This window comes from Lissotriton vulgaris, chromosome 12 (assembly GCF_964263255.1).
Source record: "Lissotriton vulgaris chromosome 12, aLisVul1.2, whole genome shotgun sequence".
Lineage (NCBI taxonomy): Eukaryota > Metazoa > Chordata > Amphibia > Caudata > Salamandridae > Lissotriton > Lissotriton vulgaris.
The window spans coordinates 599,314,942-599,333,673 of NC_141700.1; the positions used below are offsets into that span (position 1 = coordinate 599,314,942).

The following is an 18,732-nucleotide window of genomic DNA, read 5'->3' on the forward strand; positions in this document are numbered from 1 at the left end:
TATTTGTATTGAAAACCCTTTATTATTTATCAATGTTCAAATGCAAAAAGAGGAAAAGGTGTCAGACTTTATGGAAATTGTCATACCTCAATACAGAGGTATTTACAGTAAATAATACAGACAAATAAGATCACTTTTGTAGTTTCATAGGTCTTCACCTCTCCGTGACTCAGTAAAAAATATATTACCCATGGTAAGCTGTAGATTAAATCACAATACTGTTTAAGTATTTCGTTTTTACTCGGCACTTGTATGATAAACAAAAATTCAATAAGGTAAGTAAAACACAACTATCTGGGTTGGAAATATTTACACCTACAGAAAATCAAGAAAACAAAGCATTTTCAAATCTAAGATACTCAACATCGATCACTGTTAAAATAATACTGTAAGGTCCCTTAAAAGCAAACCTTAAGTATTGTTTTATGGGGCTCCAAAAACAACAATAAATAATATAGATAGTGCTATGGTCCCAGAACTTGCATTCAGAATAACTGGCGCCCAAAGACTTGTGGTTTGGGTGTAAATCTGTCAATTTTTGTTTAAGGCATGAACTCAAAAGCTACCAGAGCAGCCAATATTTGGCACATTTCCATACATCATTCATCAACGAAATGCACAAAATGTGAAATGTTTTGTTACATTCACTTTAATCACAGTAATTTTCACCATTAATTTGGTCATTGTGATGTCTCCAAGAGCAATTCTATTTAGAATTATGTAAACATGGGTGCATCCATATTATCTTTTTAGCAAAAAGGATACATCCCTTCCATTCATGCTTGGCTATATGTGAAAGTTTTAAGTCAATCTAGAGAAACGTTCATGTATACAATTGGTAGCTTACTTGATTCCTGGATATGCTTTGAATACTTTATTTGTAATATGTTTTTCCTGAACCCGCCTTCAACAATTACACTACAGTTAGAATGGCTAATTGAAAAACATAAGGCAGTGCAAAATACTATGGATAAAAATAACATATCTGTAATCACCCTGAAATGTTTTAGTCATGTTTTTCGCTATAGTGCAATGAAACTCAATATCATTTCTTTTTAGACAGCTTATAAACGTGGAATGTTTTATTCTTAAAAACTTGAGTGAAATATGTGGTATAAGGAGGTAGTTCTTTTTTTATTTCATCACAGAAGCGAGGGAAAGTTGAATGTTTCAAATCTGATTCATTGAGTCCTGGGCCATCCATAGTCTGAAAAAAAACAAAAAAAATATAAAATGTATAAATGTTTTATAACAAATACTTTGCTCTGTATTTCCACATCTCCAACTCTCCATGTCTATTTCTGGCCTAGAGTAGTCACATATTTTCATTTAATGGGATGGATATTTTGGTTGCTTCTTAATCATTGGACAACAATGTGAAAATAAAAACAGGAAAACAATACTTTATATATTACTGATTATTCCTTACTGCTTCAATAGGCACATCAAAGCCCACAAAATGTTTCCTATCAAAAAGCACATGATTATTGTCTCATAACCGCTCTCATCTAATACCTCTTGACCTCTGCTTCATTTAGTTTACATAGGGCCTTATTTAGCGTGTGGCAGGCGGCCCACCAGTCAGCCAGGGCAGTGGAATCTATGATGCCTGTTCCCTGGGCACAGGGATGCCCACCAAATTTACAGCTCACAGCCAGTGAGGTTGGGAGCTCTGTGCCTTCAGCAAAGTTGCTGTTACAGCCGCTTCGCCGAAAATACTGACTCTTTGCCAAGCGGGTGCTAAGTTTAATGTATCCGCTCAGCAAATGCTTTTGTTTTTTGTAAGAAAAACAAATCTCAAACCAGGAGGTTATTTTCAGAACACAAAAAACAGTAGCAGCTGACACATAGGGAGTTTCCTTTGTGCATGCTTGTGTTTTTGTACTAGGGGAGGGAAAAAGAGCGATAGTGAACACGTACTAAACAGGAATGGGCGACTGTTACTATGACCTGACAACTGTCAGGCCACAGGGTTCTGACACTGAAGTCAGCTGAAGCTTTGCAGTCAGAAACCCAGCACTTCCCCAACTTGAAATAGAGTAGCAAAACCACAGGTTTAGGGAGGCATAAGCACTGCCGATTTATGACGATGCTTCAGCTCTGGCAAACACTAAATGTCCAGGTTAGTCTTCCAAATCACATACTTTAAAAAATAAAATGGCAAAAACTAAAAACAAAAAAGATATACCAATTATTATTTTAGGCAGAATTCATCTTTAAAGATATAAAAAGAGACTTAAAAAGAAAAATAGAAATTCTAAGTATTTAGAACTTCTCTTCCAGGGGATACTCATCAATAGTCATAAGCACTGAATAGTCCCGCCCTCGTGCGGGACCCCGGAGCAATAGCCAATAATATGCATATATCTACATATATATATGTATAAATACATACATATCAATACACATATAATAACTATATATATATAGATAATATGCATTATACATATGCAGCCTAAAATAACCATACTAGGCTCAAAAGACTGCCCCAAATGCCTGAAACAAATCTTTACATTTGTAAAATAAAGACATATAAATGACATTATATGAAAATGCAAAGAAGAAAGCACTGCCTTTGTTGTCTTTGAAACACACCACCTTTATTTTCAAAGGTAAAACAGGCAGGACCATAGAGGCAGCTTTAGCCTAGATAGGCTGCATTGTAACAATAGGAAAAAAACTGGCGCCGTTCCTTTAAGACCTCCAGAAACCCCCAGGCTCCCATCATGCACCACAGGTGACAGTTAGGTCAGTTCTTTTTTCCGGCTCCTTCTGTGAGGATCCTGGAGCATTGAGCTCGCCAGTTGGTGATTTTATTTCACTTTTTTCTGGTAGTTCTTTCAATTTTTTGTCATTACTCGACATCTTTAGTCTTTTCCTGACTAATTCAACAATTTTTGTGGTTTTTTGACCTTTTTTTCCAGTCACAATGCCTGCCTTATTTAGTAAGTGCCCGGCCTGTGGAAAAAAAATGTCTAAAACAGACCCTCATTCGGTCTGTGTGGCTTGTCTTCCATCTACACACAAGCCAGAGCTTTGCTACCATTGCAGCAAGTTATCAAACAGAACTTTAAGAGAGAGGGAGAAGAGCAGGCTTCAGTTCCTGCATGACAGAGGTGAAACCGTGAGTGGAAGAGAATAACTTCACTCCAGGAAACCTTCTCCTCAGCGGAAAGAACATAAGGAAAGAGGGGAGAAGAGAAAACATCGTTCCCCGTCGACTTCGAGGGACAGATCTTCTTCTAGAGTTCCGGTATGTTCGAAATCGTCGAAATCAGCGTCACGTCTTCCATCGACGTCGAAGTCGCCGTCGAAGAAGGATTCGCCGTCGGTGAGAGACGCCATGAGCGTAGGCGATCCAAGTCTGGCTCGACTACGAGAGGACGGGACTCGACGTCGTCTCATCGACGTCGCCGTTCGCCGTCGAGAGGCTCAAAAAGTCAGTCAAGGCCGCCGTCAAGAGGCGCTATGACATCGACGTCGAACCGGGAATTGGAGGCTTCGACGTCGAAGAGCCCTGACCAGTTGGCGTCAAGGCACACGACGCCTAGAAAAGCTTCGTCGTCGAAGCGCTTGACGCCATCACCTAAGAGACCCTCGACGTCGAGGAGGTCGACGCCGAGGAGGTCGACGCAGAGGAGGTCGACGCCGAGGAGGAGGACGCCACCGAGGAGGTCGCCGCCGAAGAGGTCGACGTCGAGAAGATCACCTCTGGAAAGATCGACGGCGAAGAGGCCACGTTCCACTTCGCCTGCAGCTAAACGACCTAGAACGGTTTCTAAAGACCGATCTCAGGTTTCTGTGGCTGTTTCTGGGAGTTCATCTTCATCCCCCGAGCTGAATATAGTTCAGATCTCTCCAGAGCCTTCAAGAGCGCCATCGCCTACAGGAGCTAACATCTCTCCACGATGGTTGGGAGAACTTAGAGACTGGAAGATAAGGAGAATCAATCTTCCAAAGTCTAGGTCCAGGTCGCCGGTGTCGAAAAGAACCCTGTCAAGATCAAGGTCACCTCTTCTTCGAGTGACCCAGTCTCCTGGAAGGCGGCAGCGTACTCCGCAGAGGAAGTCTCCTTCCATGAGAAGGCGGACTACACCTTCTCCGAGGTCTTCACATCACCGATCATCCAAGAGACGTGATACGAGATCCTCGACAAGATCTACGAATTCGAAGAGATATTACTCGCCTACGTTATCTTCGACTCCTCCGAGCAGGATATCGCCGATTGATGACGTAATCACTTTCAATGAGGTTTCAATGAGGAGCAGCGAAACTTAATATAGAGATGCCTGTCTCTACTGCGAAGACTACAGTTATCTTCGAAACTTTGCATCAGAGATTATCATCGAGACCTTTACTTCCTCTGGTTCCAGGTCTCTTGGAGCCTGCCGAACATAAGTTCTTGACACCGGCTTCTTTGGGAGCGGTCCCCTCACGGATCGCAAAGAAGTACAGGGCTCCGGACATTGACCCGTTATTTTTAAGAGCAGAGCCGCAACCTGATTCGGTCATCGTCTCAGCGGCACGTAAAAATCAGAATGGATCAACGTCCTCGTCTGTTCCCCCAGACAAGGATAGCAAGACTTTGGATTCGGTAGGAAAGAAAATGTGTGCCACTTCTGCTTCCTACATGAAGGTTGCCAGCTCCTCCGCTTTGTTGGGTCGCTATGACCGTTCTCTTTGGGATTCCTTATCCAGGTTCGCTGAAAAACTTCCCAAAGAAGACAAGAATGACTTCTTGGAAATACTTCATGAAGGTGGGCTAGTGTCTAATCAGGTGATTAGCGCAGCTGCGGATGCTTCCGATCTATCCACGCATGGCTATGCTCATGGTCTTTGCGCGAGGCGTTCAGCTTGGCTAAGACTTACGGGACTTAAACCTGAAGCCCAACAACGCATTCTGAACCTGCCTTTTAATGGGAAAACGCTCTTTGGGTCTCATGCTGACGACGAAATGTCAAAAATGAAGACAGAGCTGGATACTGTGAGAGCTGTAGGTCTCGAAAAGAGAAAGGACAATTTTAAGAAAAAATACCGTCCTTATGATCGGAGACAGGGCCAGCAGAGGGTTCAAACCCCTCAATGGTCTTCACAACAGAATCAAGGAAGATCTCAGTTCTCCCAGCGCCGTCCTGGTAGAGGAAGAGGCGGAATTTCCAGACAGTCTGCTCCTGGAAACAAGCAGCAACAGCAAAAGCAGTGAGTGTTTGCTTCCCCTGAGCCCGTTGACCACTCCGGTGGGGGGAAGTGTGCGTTTTTACCTGGAGGAGTGGAAAAACATCACAAACGACGCATGGGTGCTGAATATTGTGCAAAATGGATATGCAATCAGGTTCAAGTTTCCACCACCCTCAATTCTTCCTCAAAAGACTGTATTCCATCGTCTTCACCTTTTGAAAAAGGAAGTGTCGGTGTTACTCCAAATGAAAGCCATCGAGGAGGTCCCAAGGACACAACGTCGCAAAATGAATTTACTCCCGTTACTTTCTAGTTCAAAAGAAAGGTCCAAGCAGGGAGTACAGGCCCATACTAGATCTCAGGCGCCTCAATCAGTTTATCCGACGAGAAAAATTCAGAATGCTGGCGTTACATCAAATAACCCCACTTCTGCATCAAAAAGACTGGATGTGCTCCATAGACATTCAAGATGCGTATTTTCACATCCCCATTGCCCAAAAACATCGGAAGTTTCTGAGGTTCTGCATACAAACCAATCATTACCAGTTCGCAGTCTTGCCCTTCGGGCTAAAGTCAGCTCCTCGCACCTTTTCAAAGTGCATGGCAGTCGTAGCGGCTTTCCTAAGAAAGAGGCATATCTTCGTCTATCCCTATCTAGACGATTGGCTGCTAAAGAGTGCATCTCCAGTTCTACTTCAACAAAATCTCACGTTCTGTATTCATCAGCTGCGAAGACTAGGTCTGCACGTGAACTTCAAAAAGTCTATCCTCAATCCCACCAGAGGATCCACTACCTGGGCGCACTTCTGGATTCAAAGGACGCAAAAGCGTATCCTTCGGAGGAGAGACTATCATCCATTCTCCTCAAGTGCCAAACAATGTTAAGGACTCTTCGACCAACGGCCAGACAGATCTTGTCTCTGCTGGGATCCATGGCGTCTTGCATTTTCCTTGTTCCAAACGCCAGGTTACACATGAGACCTCTGCAACAGTCACTAGAGGATCAGTGGTCCCAGTTTTCAAACCGATGGGGAGACAAACTGTCACTGTCTCTGTCGGTGCGAATCTCCAATCAATGGTGGATGCAGCGGAATCATCTGGTTGTGGGAGTACCTTTTCAGGAGGACATACCCAAACGATCTCTGGTGACAGATGCGTCCCTGCAGGGTTGGGGCGCTCATCTAGAGTCACTTCAAGTTCAAGGAGTGTGGTCGGAGAAAGAAAAGCTGTATCACATCAACATGTTGGAGCTCAGAGCTGTCCATCTAGCTCTCAAGGCTTTCTTTCCTGTGCTCAAGACATCCTCTCTGCTTGTTCAGACGGACAATACAACAACGATGTACTATCTGAACAAGCAGGGCGGAACGAGATCCAGACCTCTGTCGCTGGAAGCGCAAGCAATATGGAAGTGGCTTCTGGCTCGGGGTATGAAAATTACAGCTGTCCATCTGCCAGGTGTCCTCAACGTCCAAGCAGACGAACTAAGCAGACACTTCGCAGAAGCGCACGACTGGGTCTTAAAAGACGAAGTAATAAAAGACGTCTTTCAAACCTGGGGGTTACCGGAAATCGATCTCTTTGCAGACACAGAAAATGCAAAATGCCGAGTCTTCGCATCCAGGTACCCACAACAAGGATCCAAGGGGAATGCTCTGTGGATAGACTGGACAGAGACATTACTCTACGCCTTTCCACCGATTCCACTCATTCCCTTGGTTATCAAGAAGCTGTACAAGTACAAGACAGACATGATTCTGGTGGCTCCGGATTGGCCTCGCCAATGGTGGTACCCGGATCTCCTGTGTCTATCCAAAGTGCCGCACAAGAGGCTTCCTTGCTGTCCGGATCTGCTGACGAGAGAGAACAGCAGGGTGTTCCATCCCAACCTGCCGTCCCTGAAGCTAGCAGTATGGTACCTGAGTTCGTCCAGTATGGTCACCTAGGTCTTTCTCAGGATTGTATGTACATCTTAAAGGAGGCAAGAGCTTCTACAAGAAAAACATATGCTTTCAAGTGGAAGCGATTTTTCACTTGGTGTGCAGCTGAAGGTCATGACCCGATTCGAGGTCAGGAACAGGTACTGTTACCATACTTACTTTCTTTGGCCAAAGCAGGTTTGCAGTATTCTTCTATTAAGGTACATCTGGCAGCAATAACAGCATATCGAAAGTCCCCTTCTCAGGGTTCTTTTTTTCAAATGCCAGTTGTAAAGGATTTCCTGGAGGGTCTCAGGAAGGTATATCCTCCCGTGAGGGCCCCCTCACCTCCTTGGGAGCTTAATGTGGTTTTGTCTAAATTGATGGGTCCTCCATTCGAACCTATACATAAAGCTTCTCTTCAACATCTTTCGTGGAAGGTGTCTTTCCTTGTAGCTATCACTTCTGCGCGCAGGGTGAGCGAGATTCAGGCGTTTTGTGCAACAGAACCCTATCTCGTTTTCCATGCGAATAGAGTGGTACTTCAGACTCATCCGAGATTTCTTCCTAAAGTAATCTCGGATTTTCACATAAATCAATCAGTGACACTACCTACGTTTTTTGCTACTCCGAGCTCTGCAGCAGAAAGAGCTCTGCACTCTTTGGATTTGAAAAGAGTTCTGAAGTTTTACCTTGATAAAACTAAGAGTGTCAGAAAGACTGATCACCTGTTTGTGAACTACGGTCCTCTAAATACGGGTTTTCCTGCTACTAAGAGGTCCATTTCTAGATGGATTGTGTCATGCATTCTGTTATGTTATTAGTTGGCACGAAAGCAGCTCACGGGTAGACCTAGAGCTCATTCCACTAGAGGGAAGGCTGCTACTATAGCAATGCTTAAAAATGTTCCTGTGCATGAAATTTGTAAGGCAGCTACGTGGCGGTCGGTTCACACATTTGCCCGCCATTACTGCCTTGATTCTGACGCTCAAGCTGATGCCCAAGTTGGTCAGGCATCACTGAGAAGTTTGTTTGGGTAATTCACATAATAGTGTGCTGTCTAGAGGATCTGGTGTTCGTCCGCAGGGTATGGGATGGGCTTGCTACTCTATTCAGTGCTTATGACTATTGATGAGTATCCCCTGGAAGAGAAGGATTAGTTACTTACCTGCAATCCTAGTTCTCTTCCAGGGGTATACTCATCAAAGTCATAAGCACACCCACCCTCCTCCCCGGACGAATACCAGACCTGATTGTGTTTAGCATTACCCATGCTGTTATACGCCGTCCAAAAGAACTGACCTAACTGTCACCTGTGGTGCATGATGGGAGCCTGGGGGTTCCTGGAGGTCTTAAAGGCACGGCGCCAGTTTTTTTCCTATTGTTACAATGCAGTCTATCTAGGCTAAAGCTGCCTCTATGGTCCTGCCTGTTTTACCTTTGAAAATAAAGGTGGTGTGTTTCAAAGACAACAAAGGCAGTGCTTTCTTCTTTGCATTTTCATATAATGTCATTTATATGTCTTTATTTTACAAATGTAAAGATTTGTTTCAGGCATTTGGGGGCAGTCTTTTGAGCCTAGTATGGTTATTTTAGGCTGCATATGTATAATGCATATTATCTATATATATATAGTTATTATATGTGTATTTATATGTATGTATATATATATATATATATTATATGTAGATATATGCATATTATTGGCTATTGCTCCGGGGTCCCGCACGAGGGCGGGACTATTCAGTGCTTATGACTTTGATGAGTATACCCCTGGAAGAGAACTAGGATTACAGGTAAGTAACTAATCCTATCAGCAAATTGCATGTGATTGAGACTAGTGCTTTAAATTACTTCGTTTCGTTTAAAAAAAAGGGGTGAGGCAACCAATTTCTCCTCCACCCCTAACTAACTCCCACAACCTCTCTTATAGTACACAACGCTCCATAACTTACCTCTATATTTCCATTTTCTAGCATGCACTTATTCGAGCTGGATCCTCTCCTGTGAAAGTTTTAGATGTGGTATGTTTTAGGCAGGAAACCTTTGTAGGATTTTAATGTATTTGTTGATGGTTTTTGTCAGTTATTTATATTAGTTACTGTTTCAACCACTTGAGTTTACCATAGGTTGTATTTGATAGCAGGGCGAAGACTTTGGAGCGGCAAAAGATGGTGGGATAGGAAGTGGAGAGGAAGTTCATGAGCCAGAACATTTCTTTAAGAGAGGCCTCAAAAAGCAGCAGCAGTCTTTGGTTGGCATATGAGAAGAGTCAGTAAAACATTTTTTGTGGTGCTGAGAGAGGGCAAAGTATCTTCTGAAGGAAAGGGCATGTGAAAGCGAATAAGGCATTCTTTCAGGAGGTTGGAATATAAAGCAATTTAGACATATTTTGGCGGTCATGTAAGCCAGCAGTTTTGTGGCATATGCAGCGTTGCATATATCATCGTTTTGAAGCTAAGAGAGGTATATATTTAGAAGAGTAGGGATCAGCGTGGAGTACTTATTTTGCCAGAGGTACAGAGGTTAGTTGTTGGTTGAAATACAAGTGGAAGTGGAAAATGTCATTCTGCTTGACTATGTTGGCACCTTACAGAGCCACTTTGCCAGGGAGGACTAAGGCATACTAGAAATGAGGGCTTTTCAAAGATGCTGCAAGTGCATGGATATCTCCTGAGTTTTTATCTTAGAAGGGCGCACAGAAGAGGTTGCATTTCATCCACAGCATGCGTAACGATCGGATACATTTAAAACATTACTTATCTGTTGAAGGCTTGTTCTGATTTTAGATTAAATGTTGTGGTCTCATTACACTACCTAGAGCTGGTCTTGTCCAATTAAAAGGTTTATTCTTAAAATGTTTCTTAAGTATCAGCCATCGGCTCGACTGTTGTTGCTTTAAAGCCCACAATGCACAAGAACACACACTCCACCTTAGATTAATATTTCCCCATTGTGTGATGTGTGAGTTGCCTGAATTCGACTAACAATAGAGTGTGCACTAGCCATGACTTGAGAGGATCAAATGTGAATCTACAACAGAAACAAACTCAAACCAGTTGTTACCGGTAGTTAATATTTTCCGTTTGGAGAATTTACGTATTGCAGTACTGTCCACTGAAGCAACTACCAACCCAATAATGTGCTGGGATGCAAAATAACGTGTTTGGTAGTGTAGAACTTGCAAAAGTTTTTACTCTTGCCTAATACTAACAAGTAAAGTTTAGGTAATTGTGGACTGATGACCATGGCTTCCTCAATTATTTCATTTGCAAGCCATGTTGGTCTCTTTACTAACTATAGAATTAGGAGAAGGCATTTTAGCACGTTGTCTATTTTCTTGTACGCAGGACGTCTGTTTGCAATAGAAAAACTATCTGGCCAAGATCTATATAGAAATTGCTTTCCGTTTGTGTGGCTAGGTGAAGGAAAAGAAAAGTGGTTTTGAGGTATGGAATGCCCTTGCACAATCAATTTCCTAGACAATGGTTTCTTCCTACATCAAGAGTGTGTGCATAAGGAGCTTTCTGCAGCTGAATAGACATTTGTGTAGAAAGGAAATAAGTTACCTGTAACTACAGTTATCCAGTATTGGTATCTTTCATAGATTCACATGCCTGAATCATTCCCCGTCGTCAAAACGGGAGTCCCACGGTAATAATAAATACAAAAGCAGTGCCTTAGTAAGAAACTGTAGTAGGCTGACAAGACAATAGGCCCAAAAAGGCCCAAAGCTTAGTAGCCTATCTACCTCATTGTATGAAAGAACTGAAAAATAGTTCCAACCAATCAGATGCCAGCACCCTCTAAAAACTTCCCAGCAGAGGCAGTTCTCCTCAGATTTTCTTAGCACAAGTGAGAAGTATGTATCCCCATTAGAGAACTGCCCTACCGGGGAGGAGGGTGGGTGCATGTGAATCTATGAAAGATACCAATACTGGATAACTGTAGTTACAGGTAAGTATTTTCTTATCCAGTATTGGGGTATCTTTCATAGATTCACATGCCTGAATCAGAATAGCAAGCAGTAAACCTAATAATATTGTTTGCGGAAGGTGGGAGACAAGGCGTAAATCTGCATATCCCCCATACATCCGGAAGGTTATAGAGCACTAGAATATGTAAATACATACCCATGCAGAAACCCTCTGAAATGAAATAGTTATAGCCATTTAACATACTGCATATTAAAAAACAATATTTGATAACCAGAAACATTACAGTGAATATGATCATACTTATACATTGTTGGACTTGGCCCTTTTCACTGAATTTTTTTTGCTTTTTGCTTCCCCGAATTCTGGAAGTCCCCCCTTGTAATGTAGTTGTGTAGGCCCTGTGAGGTTAAAATGCCCTGGGTTATATTAAAATCAATGCTAGGTGCAGGTGCCCACTACCTTCAACATGGCTGCCATAGGCCCCTGCTACTGCAGCGTGGTCTTGTTAAGGCGCATTCTAGCTGCCAGGAGCTGGCTGAGACCCCATACATTGTTGCCATTCCAACCTGCCTTGCCTGCCCACAGTTAGAGTAGGGAAGCTCCTGGCACCTTCTAGAATAGGGGCGGAGCTTAGTTTTGCCGCCTTAGAGGGTGGTCACCTGACCTGGGCCTATATAAGGAAAGGGAGGGAAACTTTCCAGTCAGTTGGGGCATCACTGACCTGGGGAACCCACGCAGGAGATTTAGGCGGTAGGGCCTAGTCAGGGACTTGTGCCACTGAGAGTGACAGGGCTTAGGTGCTGCCTCTTAAGTTGAGTGAGGTACCCTGAACTACCCACTGATCTGGCCCGGCGGGAGGGGAACTCTGGGACCATCTACAGTGACCTGCTAACAAGCCCTCAACTCAACCCCCCTTCAAGTGACAAGAAACTGATATTTCCAAGGGCGCAAAAACCATCAAGCGCCAAGAAGAAGAAGTCTAACTGCGCTAACCAGGTACTGGACTGTGCTGCACCTGCGCCCCCTTGTCCTGACCTGGGTCCCTGCGCTAACCTGCCACTGTCGTGTGGCCTGTCCTGCATCATCTGACCGTCCTGCCTAATCAGCGCTCTCCTATGGTGCCCCTGAGAAGCGCTGTGGACTGCTGGAATTGTTGTGCCCCTAAGCGCTGTGAAATTGCCCCCAAGCGCTAACCCGGTTAAGCACTGGGCCTCTGCATCCTGTTGCCAATGACACGCTATATCCAGGCCGAGGAGCGCTGGGTCCCTAGATACCATTGCTGCCCGACGCGCTATTCCTGCCTTGCTAGTGCGTAACTACTTGAGGCGCTAGAGGCGCCAAGCGCCATCCTGCTGATCTCGCTATGCCCTGTGAGAGGGAGCGCTGACCTGCCTCGTGGCCCCCCCCCCCCCCCGGCCCCTGAAGCGTCGGGGCGGAGAAGCGCGATAGCTGGGCTGTACTCACCGCCGCGGCCCGAGCCCTCCACTGACTGTGGTACCCCCCCTCGGCGGCACCCGGTGTGAGGAGAGGGCAGCCGGAATACAAAGTGGGCCGCGCTAAGCCCGAAGAAGCCGTCCTGTCAGCCTCACGTGACGGGGGCGCGTCAAGCCACGCCCCCGCCGCGCATCGATTGGCCGCGTGGCCAAGCCCCTCTACAGCCGCGTCCTGATTGGTTCCCGGGCCGTGGAGGCTGCGGAAGGCCCAGGAACAGCCTGTTGTCATCGGAGCGGGCCTACGAGAGGTGCGAGAGCCCCCACCAGCTGGCGCAAGCCTCGGAAGGCCCGGGATCGGACCACTGGCCGCGTGAGGCCTACCGGAAGGCGAGAACGCTCCCATCCTGCATGAATCACCGCAAGGGCCCGGGTAGGGCCGAAGCCTGCAGGTAAAGTCCCGGGGGGAGGGCAGCGGACCAGAATAGAAGCGGGCCGCCCAGGAGAGAGAAGGAGGCCCCGGAACCGCCCCACCCCTCGGGGGAAAATTGTTGCTGGGCCCCGTTGGCCCTAATTAGTCATCAAGGACCCCGAACTGGGCATCAGCCATGAGGATTGACTGGTGAGCCCTTAAAGATAACCCCTTACAAGGGGAATGCGACTATTAGTTGCCTTAGGCCGGCCCAGAGGGTTAGGTGCTAACTTGCCACGACAGATCTGCTTATTCCTCCGGGAAGTGATTATTAACTTACCCCAGTATTGGAACTTTCATAGATTTTCATGCTTTGTATCATACCCCGTCGTCGGAATGGGAGTCTCGGTAACAAAAATACCATAGCTGTAGGTACAAAAGACAATGGAAAAAGGCCTAGGCCTCATTTCCTTTTGTAGCATATCACCCTCTTTCTGTAAAAGAGACCAAACTTTGGCCTCAGCCAATTAGAAGTGCCTCACCACTTAGAACCTTCCTGAAGGAACCTCAGAGCCTCAGATTTTCTACCGCACGTTGTGCTAGGGAGTCTCCTTTGAGCTCTGCTCAACTTCTACTCTTCAAAAGGATTACTTCAGGATTTTCTAAAGGATTTTCTTCAGAATCTTCCAGATTCTCTTCAGGATTGTTACTACCTTCCAGGATGTCGGAAATTGAGAAGAAAAAAGCCCTTTTCAAGCCTTGTTCCTCCTGTGGCAAGAAAAGGCTTTTTGTGGAGGATAAGCATAAGGACTGCATTTATTGCCTCTATCCTAACCACCAGGCTGCTGACTGTCAGATCTGTCGCACTTTTTCCGCCAAAACCCTCCGGGACCGTGAGGGTAGGCTCCTGACATGGCTGCAAAAACTTAAATCAAGGAAGGATACGGTCTCAAGTGACAGTGAGGATGCTGGATCGATGTCTTCTACAAGAAGGTCAGTGAAAAGGGGTAGGGGTTCCCCATCTACTTCTGTGGGAAGATCTTCAAAGGCCTCAAAAAAGACCCCCAGTGAGTCTGAGAGCCCAGGACCCAGCAAATCTCCTCACGGAAATGTAAAGGAGAGGGATGGACCTTCTACGCCTTCTACAGGTGAGAAGACTGCTACAGCCTTCAAAACACCTTCATTCCAGTCTTCTGAGAGGACTTCTAAGTCCTCGACGACGAAGACGTCGATAGCGGGAGGCCCGCCGACGAGGACATCGAAGACTCCGTCGACAGGAGGTTCTTCGACGTCGCTACCGTCGACGGCGGAGTCCTCGCCGTCGACGGAGAAACTGAAGACGCCGACGACGAAGGTACCACCTTCAAGGGTGTCGACGAAGGAGTCGTCGATGACGAAAGCCCCGTCGACGTCGAAAGCCCCGTCGACGACGAAGGCCCCGTCGACGACGAAAGCCCCGTCGACGACGAAAGCCCCGTCGACGTCGAAGGCCCCGTCGACGACGAAAGCCCCGTCGACGTCGAAGGTCCCTTCGACGACGAAAGCCCCGTCGCCGACGAAAGCCCCGTCGACGACGATGACGGCGAGAGTCCCGTCGACGACGATGACGTCGACGACTGCGGTCTCGTCGACGACTACTACAGTGACTATGACAACGGCTGGCGTGTCGACAGTTTCATCGTCGACGACGTCCACGACACCTATCTCGACGGCGTACATACAACCGTCGACTACGGAACCGACGATATTGTACACAGAAAAGCGGATTACCATTTCTGTGACGCGGATCACGCCAGAGATGACTTCTCCAAGGACGGTGTCCCCTCTGTTACCTACCATGCTCCTTCAAGAGGGAGAATCAGAGGAGGATGAACAAGATGCATATAGCTATGCCAATAGTCCTTCCCAACTATTTGTCAAATGCCAGGACACTGACTCAGAGGGCGAATACGGCCACGAGGAACGTGGTCAATGTCAGCAGCAGCAGCAGCAGCAACCTGAACAGGAAATGGTTTCAGTGCCAACGTCTTTCCTGCAAGATCTACATAAGATGCTACAGGACTATAAATCTAAGGCCAGTAGACCTCTGCCAAATACGTCAACGCCTGCTACGCCTTCAAGGACTCCGGCTTCATTGGTGCCACCTACTTTAACGGCTCCAACTTCTCCACAGCCTCAAGCGTCCTTCCAACAGGATTCCTCTGGATTGCCAGGGACTCATGATGTTGATGACTCCTCGGATCATGTCTCTAATCCCGACACGGAATATGATGAATATGTTATTGACAATCCCGCATCGCCAAATCCGGACCCGGCGGACTCCCCGCCAGCGGATATTGGGGGCTTCCATCAGCTGATGGAGAGAGCTGCGGCAAGATTTAAATTAGCAATGCCTAAGGTTACCACAGATTGTTTCTTATATGATTTTAAGGAACCCTTTCGGAAGACTGCCAGGTCCATTCCTATCGTGGATCACCTATGGAAAGAGGGCATAAAGGCAATGACACACCCGGCGACAGTGGTCCCGGTGCTACCGCGTCTCGATAAGAAGTACAAGGCGACCGATGATGCCCCTGCGGCCTTGACAGGTCATCCAATCCAGATCTCGCAGGCAGCGCAGAGGAAATCGCGCAACCCTTCGGCACCACTGACAACTCCTCCGGACAAGGAAGGGCGGAGGTTGGATAACGTGGGAAAAAGATTCTCATTGATGGCAAGTTTGCTGGTGCGAGCGGCTAATGCCTTAGCGATCCTGGGTAGGTACGACCGTCAACTCTGGTGCGATGTCGCCCCGTACCTTGACCAGCTGCCTCCTGAATCTACGTCTGAGGCAAAGAAAGGTTTTACAAGAGGGAGAGGCGACGTCGATGGAAATCATCGATTGTGCAATGGATATTGCAACTACTGCATTCCGTTCACTGGCTGGAGCGGCAGTACTCCGTCGCCAAGGGTGGCTTAAAGCTACCTGGTTCCGGCCCGAGGTCCAGAATAAAGTATTGGATCTCCCCTTTGATGGGGAAGCATTGTTCGTTAAACTCATTGACGACACCCTGCAAGATATAAAAAAGGACAGAGACCGCTAGGTCTTTAGGAACACTTCAGTACAGAAAGTCTCCTTTCAAGGGATCCAGAGGCAGGGGTGGTACTTACAGAGGATCCTTCCAACAACAACGCTATTCCAACACAGGATCCGGTTCCCAGCAACACCGTCAGCCTTACCAGCAGCGGCAGGGCCAGTCTTCCAACTACTCCAGGCCTTACGGTAAAGGAAAGCAGGGGGCACGAGGACGAGATTCGTCCAAGCGCCAATAGCGGCCTCCTGGCTCTTCCTACTGGACCCTCCTTCAGGAAGTCATCAGTTGGAGGCAGGGTCAACAAATACCTTCACAACTGGTCCAAGATTACATCGGACCGTTGGGTGCTCAACATCATTCGGAAAGGGCATACCTTAGAGTTCACACAAGTTCCGCCACCCAAGCCCCCGGCAGCCACTCCTTCAAAACACCAGCGTCTCCTTCGGCTCGAAGTTCAAAAGATGCTCCGAAAAGGGGCGATAGAGCCAGTTCCATCGAACCAAAGAGGTCAAGGATTTTATTCCAGGTTCTTCCTGGTGAAGAAGACGCTCGACAAGTGGCACCCCATTTTAGACCTCAGGGGGCTAAACACCTATCTCATTTCTCTGTCCTTCCGGATGGTGTCCCTCCAGGACATCTTGACGCTGATCAGCCCGGGGGATTACATGGCCACACTCGATCTCGAGGATGCCTATTTCCACGTTCCGATTCACCCAGCGCACAGAAGGTTTCTGCGATTCACAGTAGCCAAGAGCCATTACCAATTCAGGGTTTTACCCTTTGGACTCCGCTCAGCCCCAAGAATATTCACAAAGGTGCTGGCGCCAGTAGCAGCTTTCCTGCGAAAACACAAGTTTCAGGTCTTCCCCTATCTGGACGACTGGTTACTGAAAGCTCCGTCCAGAAAAACAGCGCTACAGGCGGTTCAAGCATGTACCAATTTATTTCAGGACCTGGGTCTCACTCTAAACAACGAGAAATCTTGCCAGATCCCGTCCAGAAGAGCTCGGTTTCTGGGAGCCATCTTGGATTCGAAGCTTTCACGAGCTTTTCCTACTCCGGAAAGGAGGCAGAAATTACAAACCATGGCCCAAGACTTGCAAACAAGAAAGTCTATTTCAGTACGCCGCTACAAGTCTCTGCTGGGAGTAATATCATCGTGTATTCCACTAATCCCCCATTGCAGACTGAGGATGCGTCCCTTGCAGGAACAACTGGACAATCAATGGAAGCAAGTCCACGGTTCTTTCGACGACAGAGTGGCTATCACTCCGGAGATAAAGGACGCGGCCTTATGGTGGACAGATCAAAACAACTTGTCCCAAGGCCTATCCTTCGCAAGCGACCCGTCTCCACAAGTGATAACGACGGACGCGTCATTGGAGGGTTGGGGAGCAGTGCTGCAGGACCTACATGTCAGTGGTCATTGGTTACCCCAGGAAAAACGCCTCCACATCAACCTGTTGGAACTCAGGGCGATACGACTGGCTCTGCAAGCGTTTCTTTCTCGCCTGGAAGGTTCACAAGTGCTTATCAGGACGGACAACACCACGGCCATGCACTATGTGAACAAGGAAGGAGGGACCAGATCGCGCCCATTGTCACGAGAAGCCCAGCAGGTCTGGGAATGGGCGATCCAACACAAGATGTCTCTGATGGCAGAACACTTGCCTGGCGTCCTAAACGAAAACGCCGACAGACTGAGCAGGTCATCCTCGGTCAGCCACAAATGGGAGTTGAATCAGGAAGTCTTGGAACAAGTCTTCAGCCGGTGGGGAAGGCCGGACATCGACCTTTTTGCCACTCCGACCAACAAGAAATGCCGGTCTTACGCAAGCAGGCTTCCCCATCAAGATTCACTGGGAAATGCCCTTTCGATAGCCTGGTCGAAGACATTTGTCTACGCTTTTCCTCTCATTCCTCTGATACCACGACTAATCAAGAAACTCAAGGTGGAACCGTGCAGGATGATCCGGATAGCCCCGGCTTGGCCGAGGCAGTTCTGGTTCACGGAGCTCCATCTGTTGTCGATAGCTCCCCCCTTGCCTCTAAGGATTCTGCCGGATCTTCTCACGATGTCCGAAGGACAGATTTTGCATCCAGACCCTCAGTCGTTACACCTGACTGCATGGCTCCCGAACAGCGAGAATTTATGAACCTGCCATTGTCAAGGGAGGTTAGGGAAGTTCTGTCCCAAGCAAGGGCTCCTTCAACTAACAAAACTTACCGCCTTAAGTGGAAAAGATTCTGTTGGTGTCGAAAGCAAAACATTGATCCATTCAATTCCAAGCCTCATCAGATCCTACCTTACTTGCTGTCTTTGGCCAAATCTGGTCTAGCCCATTCATCAATTAAGGTCCATTTGGCTGCTTTGTCACGATTCAGAAGGACAGACTCTGGGCCTTCATTATGGTCTTCCAGAATAATCAAGCAATTTCTTAAGGGCCTGTTCAGGGTCTATCCACCGGTGAGACCGCCTCCTCCAACATGGCATTTGAATCTGGTCCTTTCTCAACTTATGAAGGGTCCATTTGAACCAGTCCATCGTTCTGACATCAAATATCTTTCGTGGAAATTGGCTCTTCTCCTTGCTCTCACGTCGGCTCGGCGTGTAGGAGAATTACAGGCTTTGACCATCCAAGAACCTTTCCTTCAATTCAAGAGGAACACTGTCATCATGAGGACTAACCCTAGGTTCATGCCAAAGGTTCCCTCGGATTTCCACTTGAATGAACCGGTCATTCTGAAAACATTCTTCCCTCAGCCTTCCACGCCAGCGGAAAA

At 47.0% G+C, this 18,732-nt stretch overlaps 1 protein-coding gene across 3 annotated transcripts in view; it reads right to left on the reverse strand.

The window, feature by feature from the left end:
* The window catches only part of DPY19L3 (dpy-19 like C-mannosyltransferase 3), a 472,263-nt gene continuing 453,531 nt past the window's right edge, over positions 1-18,732 (reverse strand). For 2 of the 3 annotated variants that reach the window (XM_086945460.1, XM_086945459.1), the window contains exon 19: positions 1-1,207. In XM_086945460.1, the coding sequence (XP_086801586.1) occupies positions 1,046-1,207 (162 nt within the window). In that variant the 3' untranslated portion in view covers positions 1-1,045. The remainder of the gene's footprint in view (positions 1,208-18,732) is intronic. The other variant, XM_086945461.1, reaches the window with a different exon arrangement.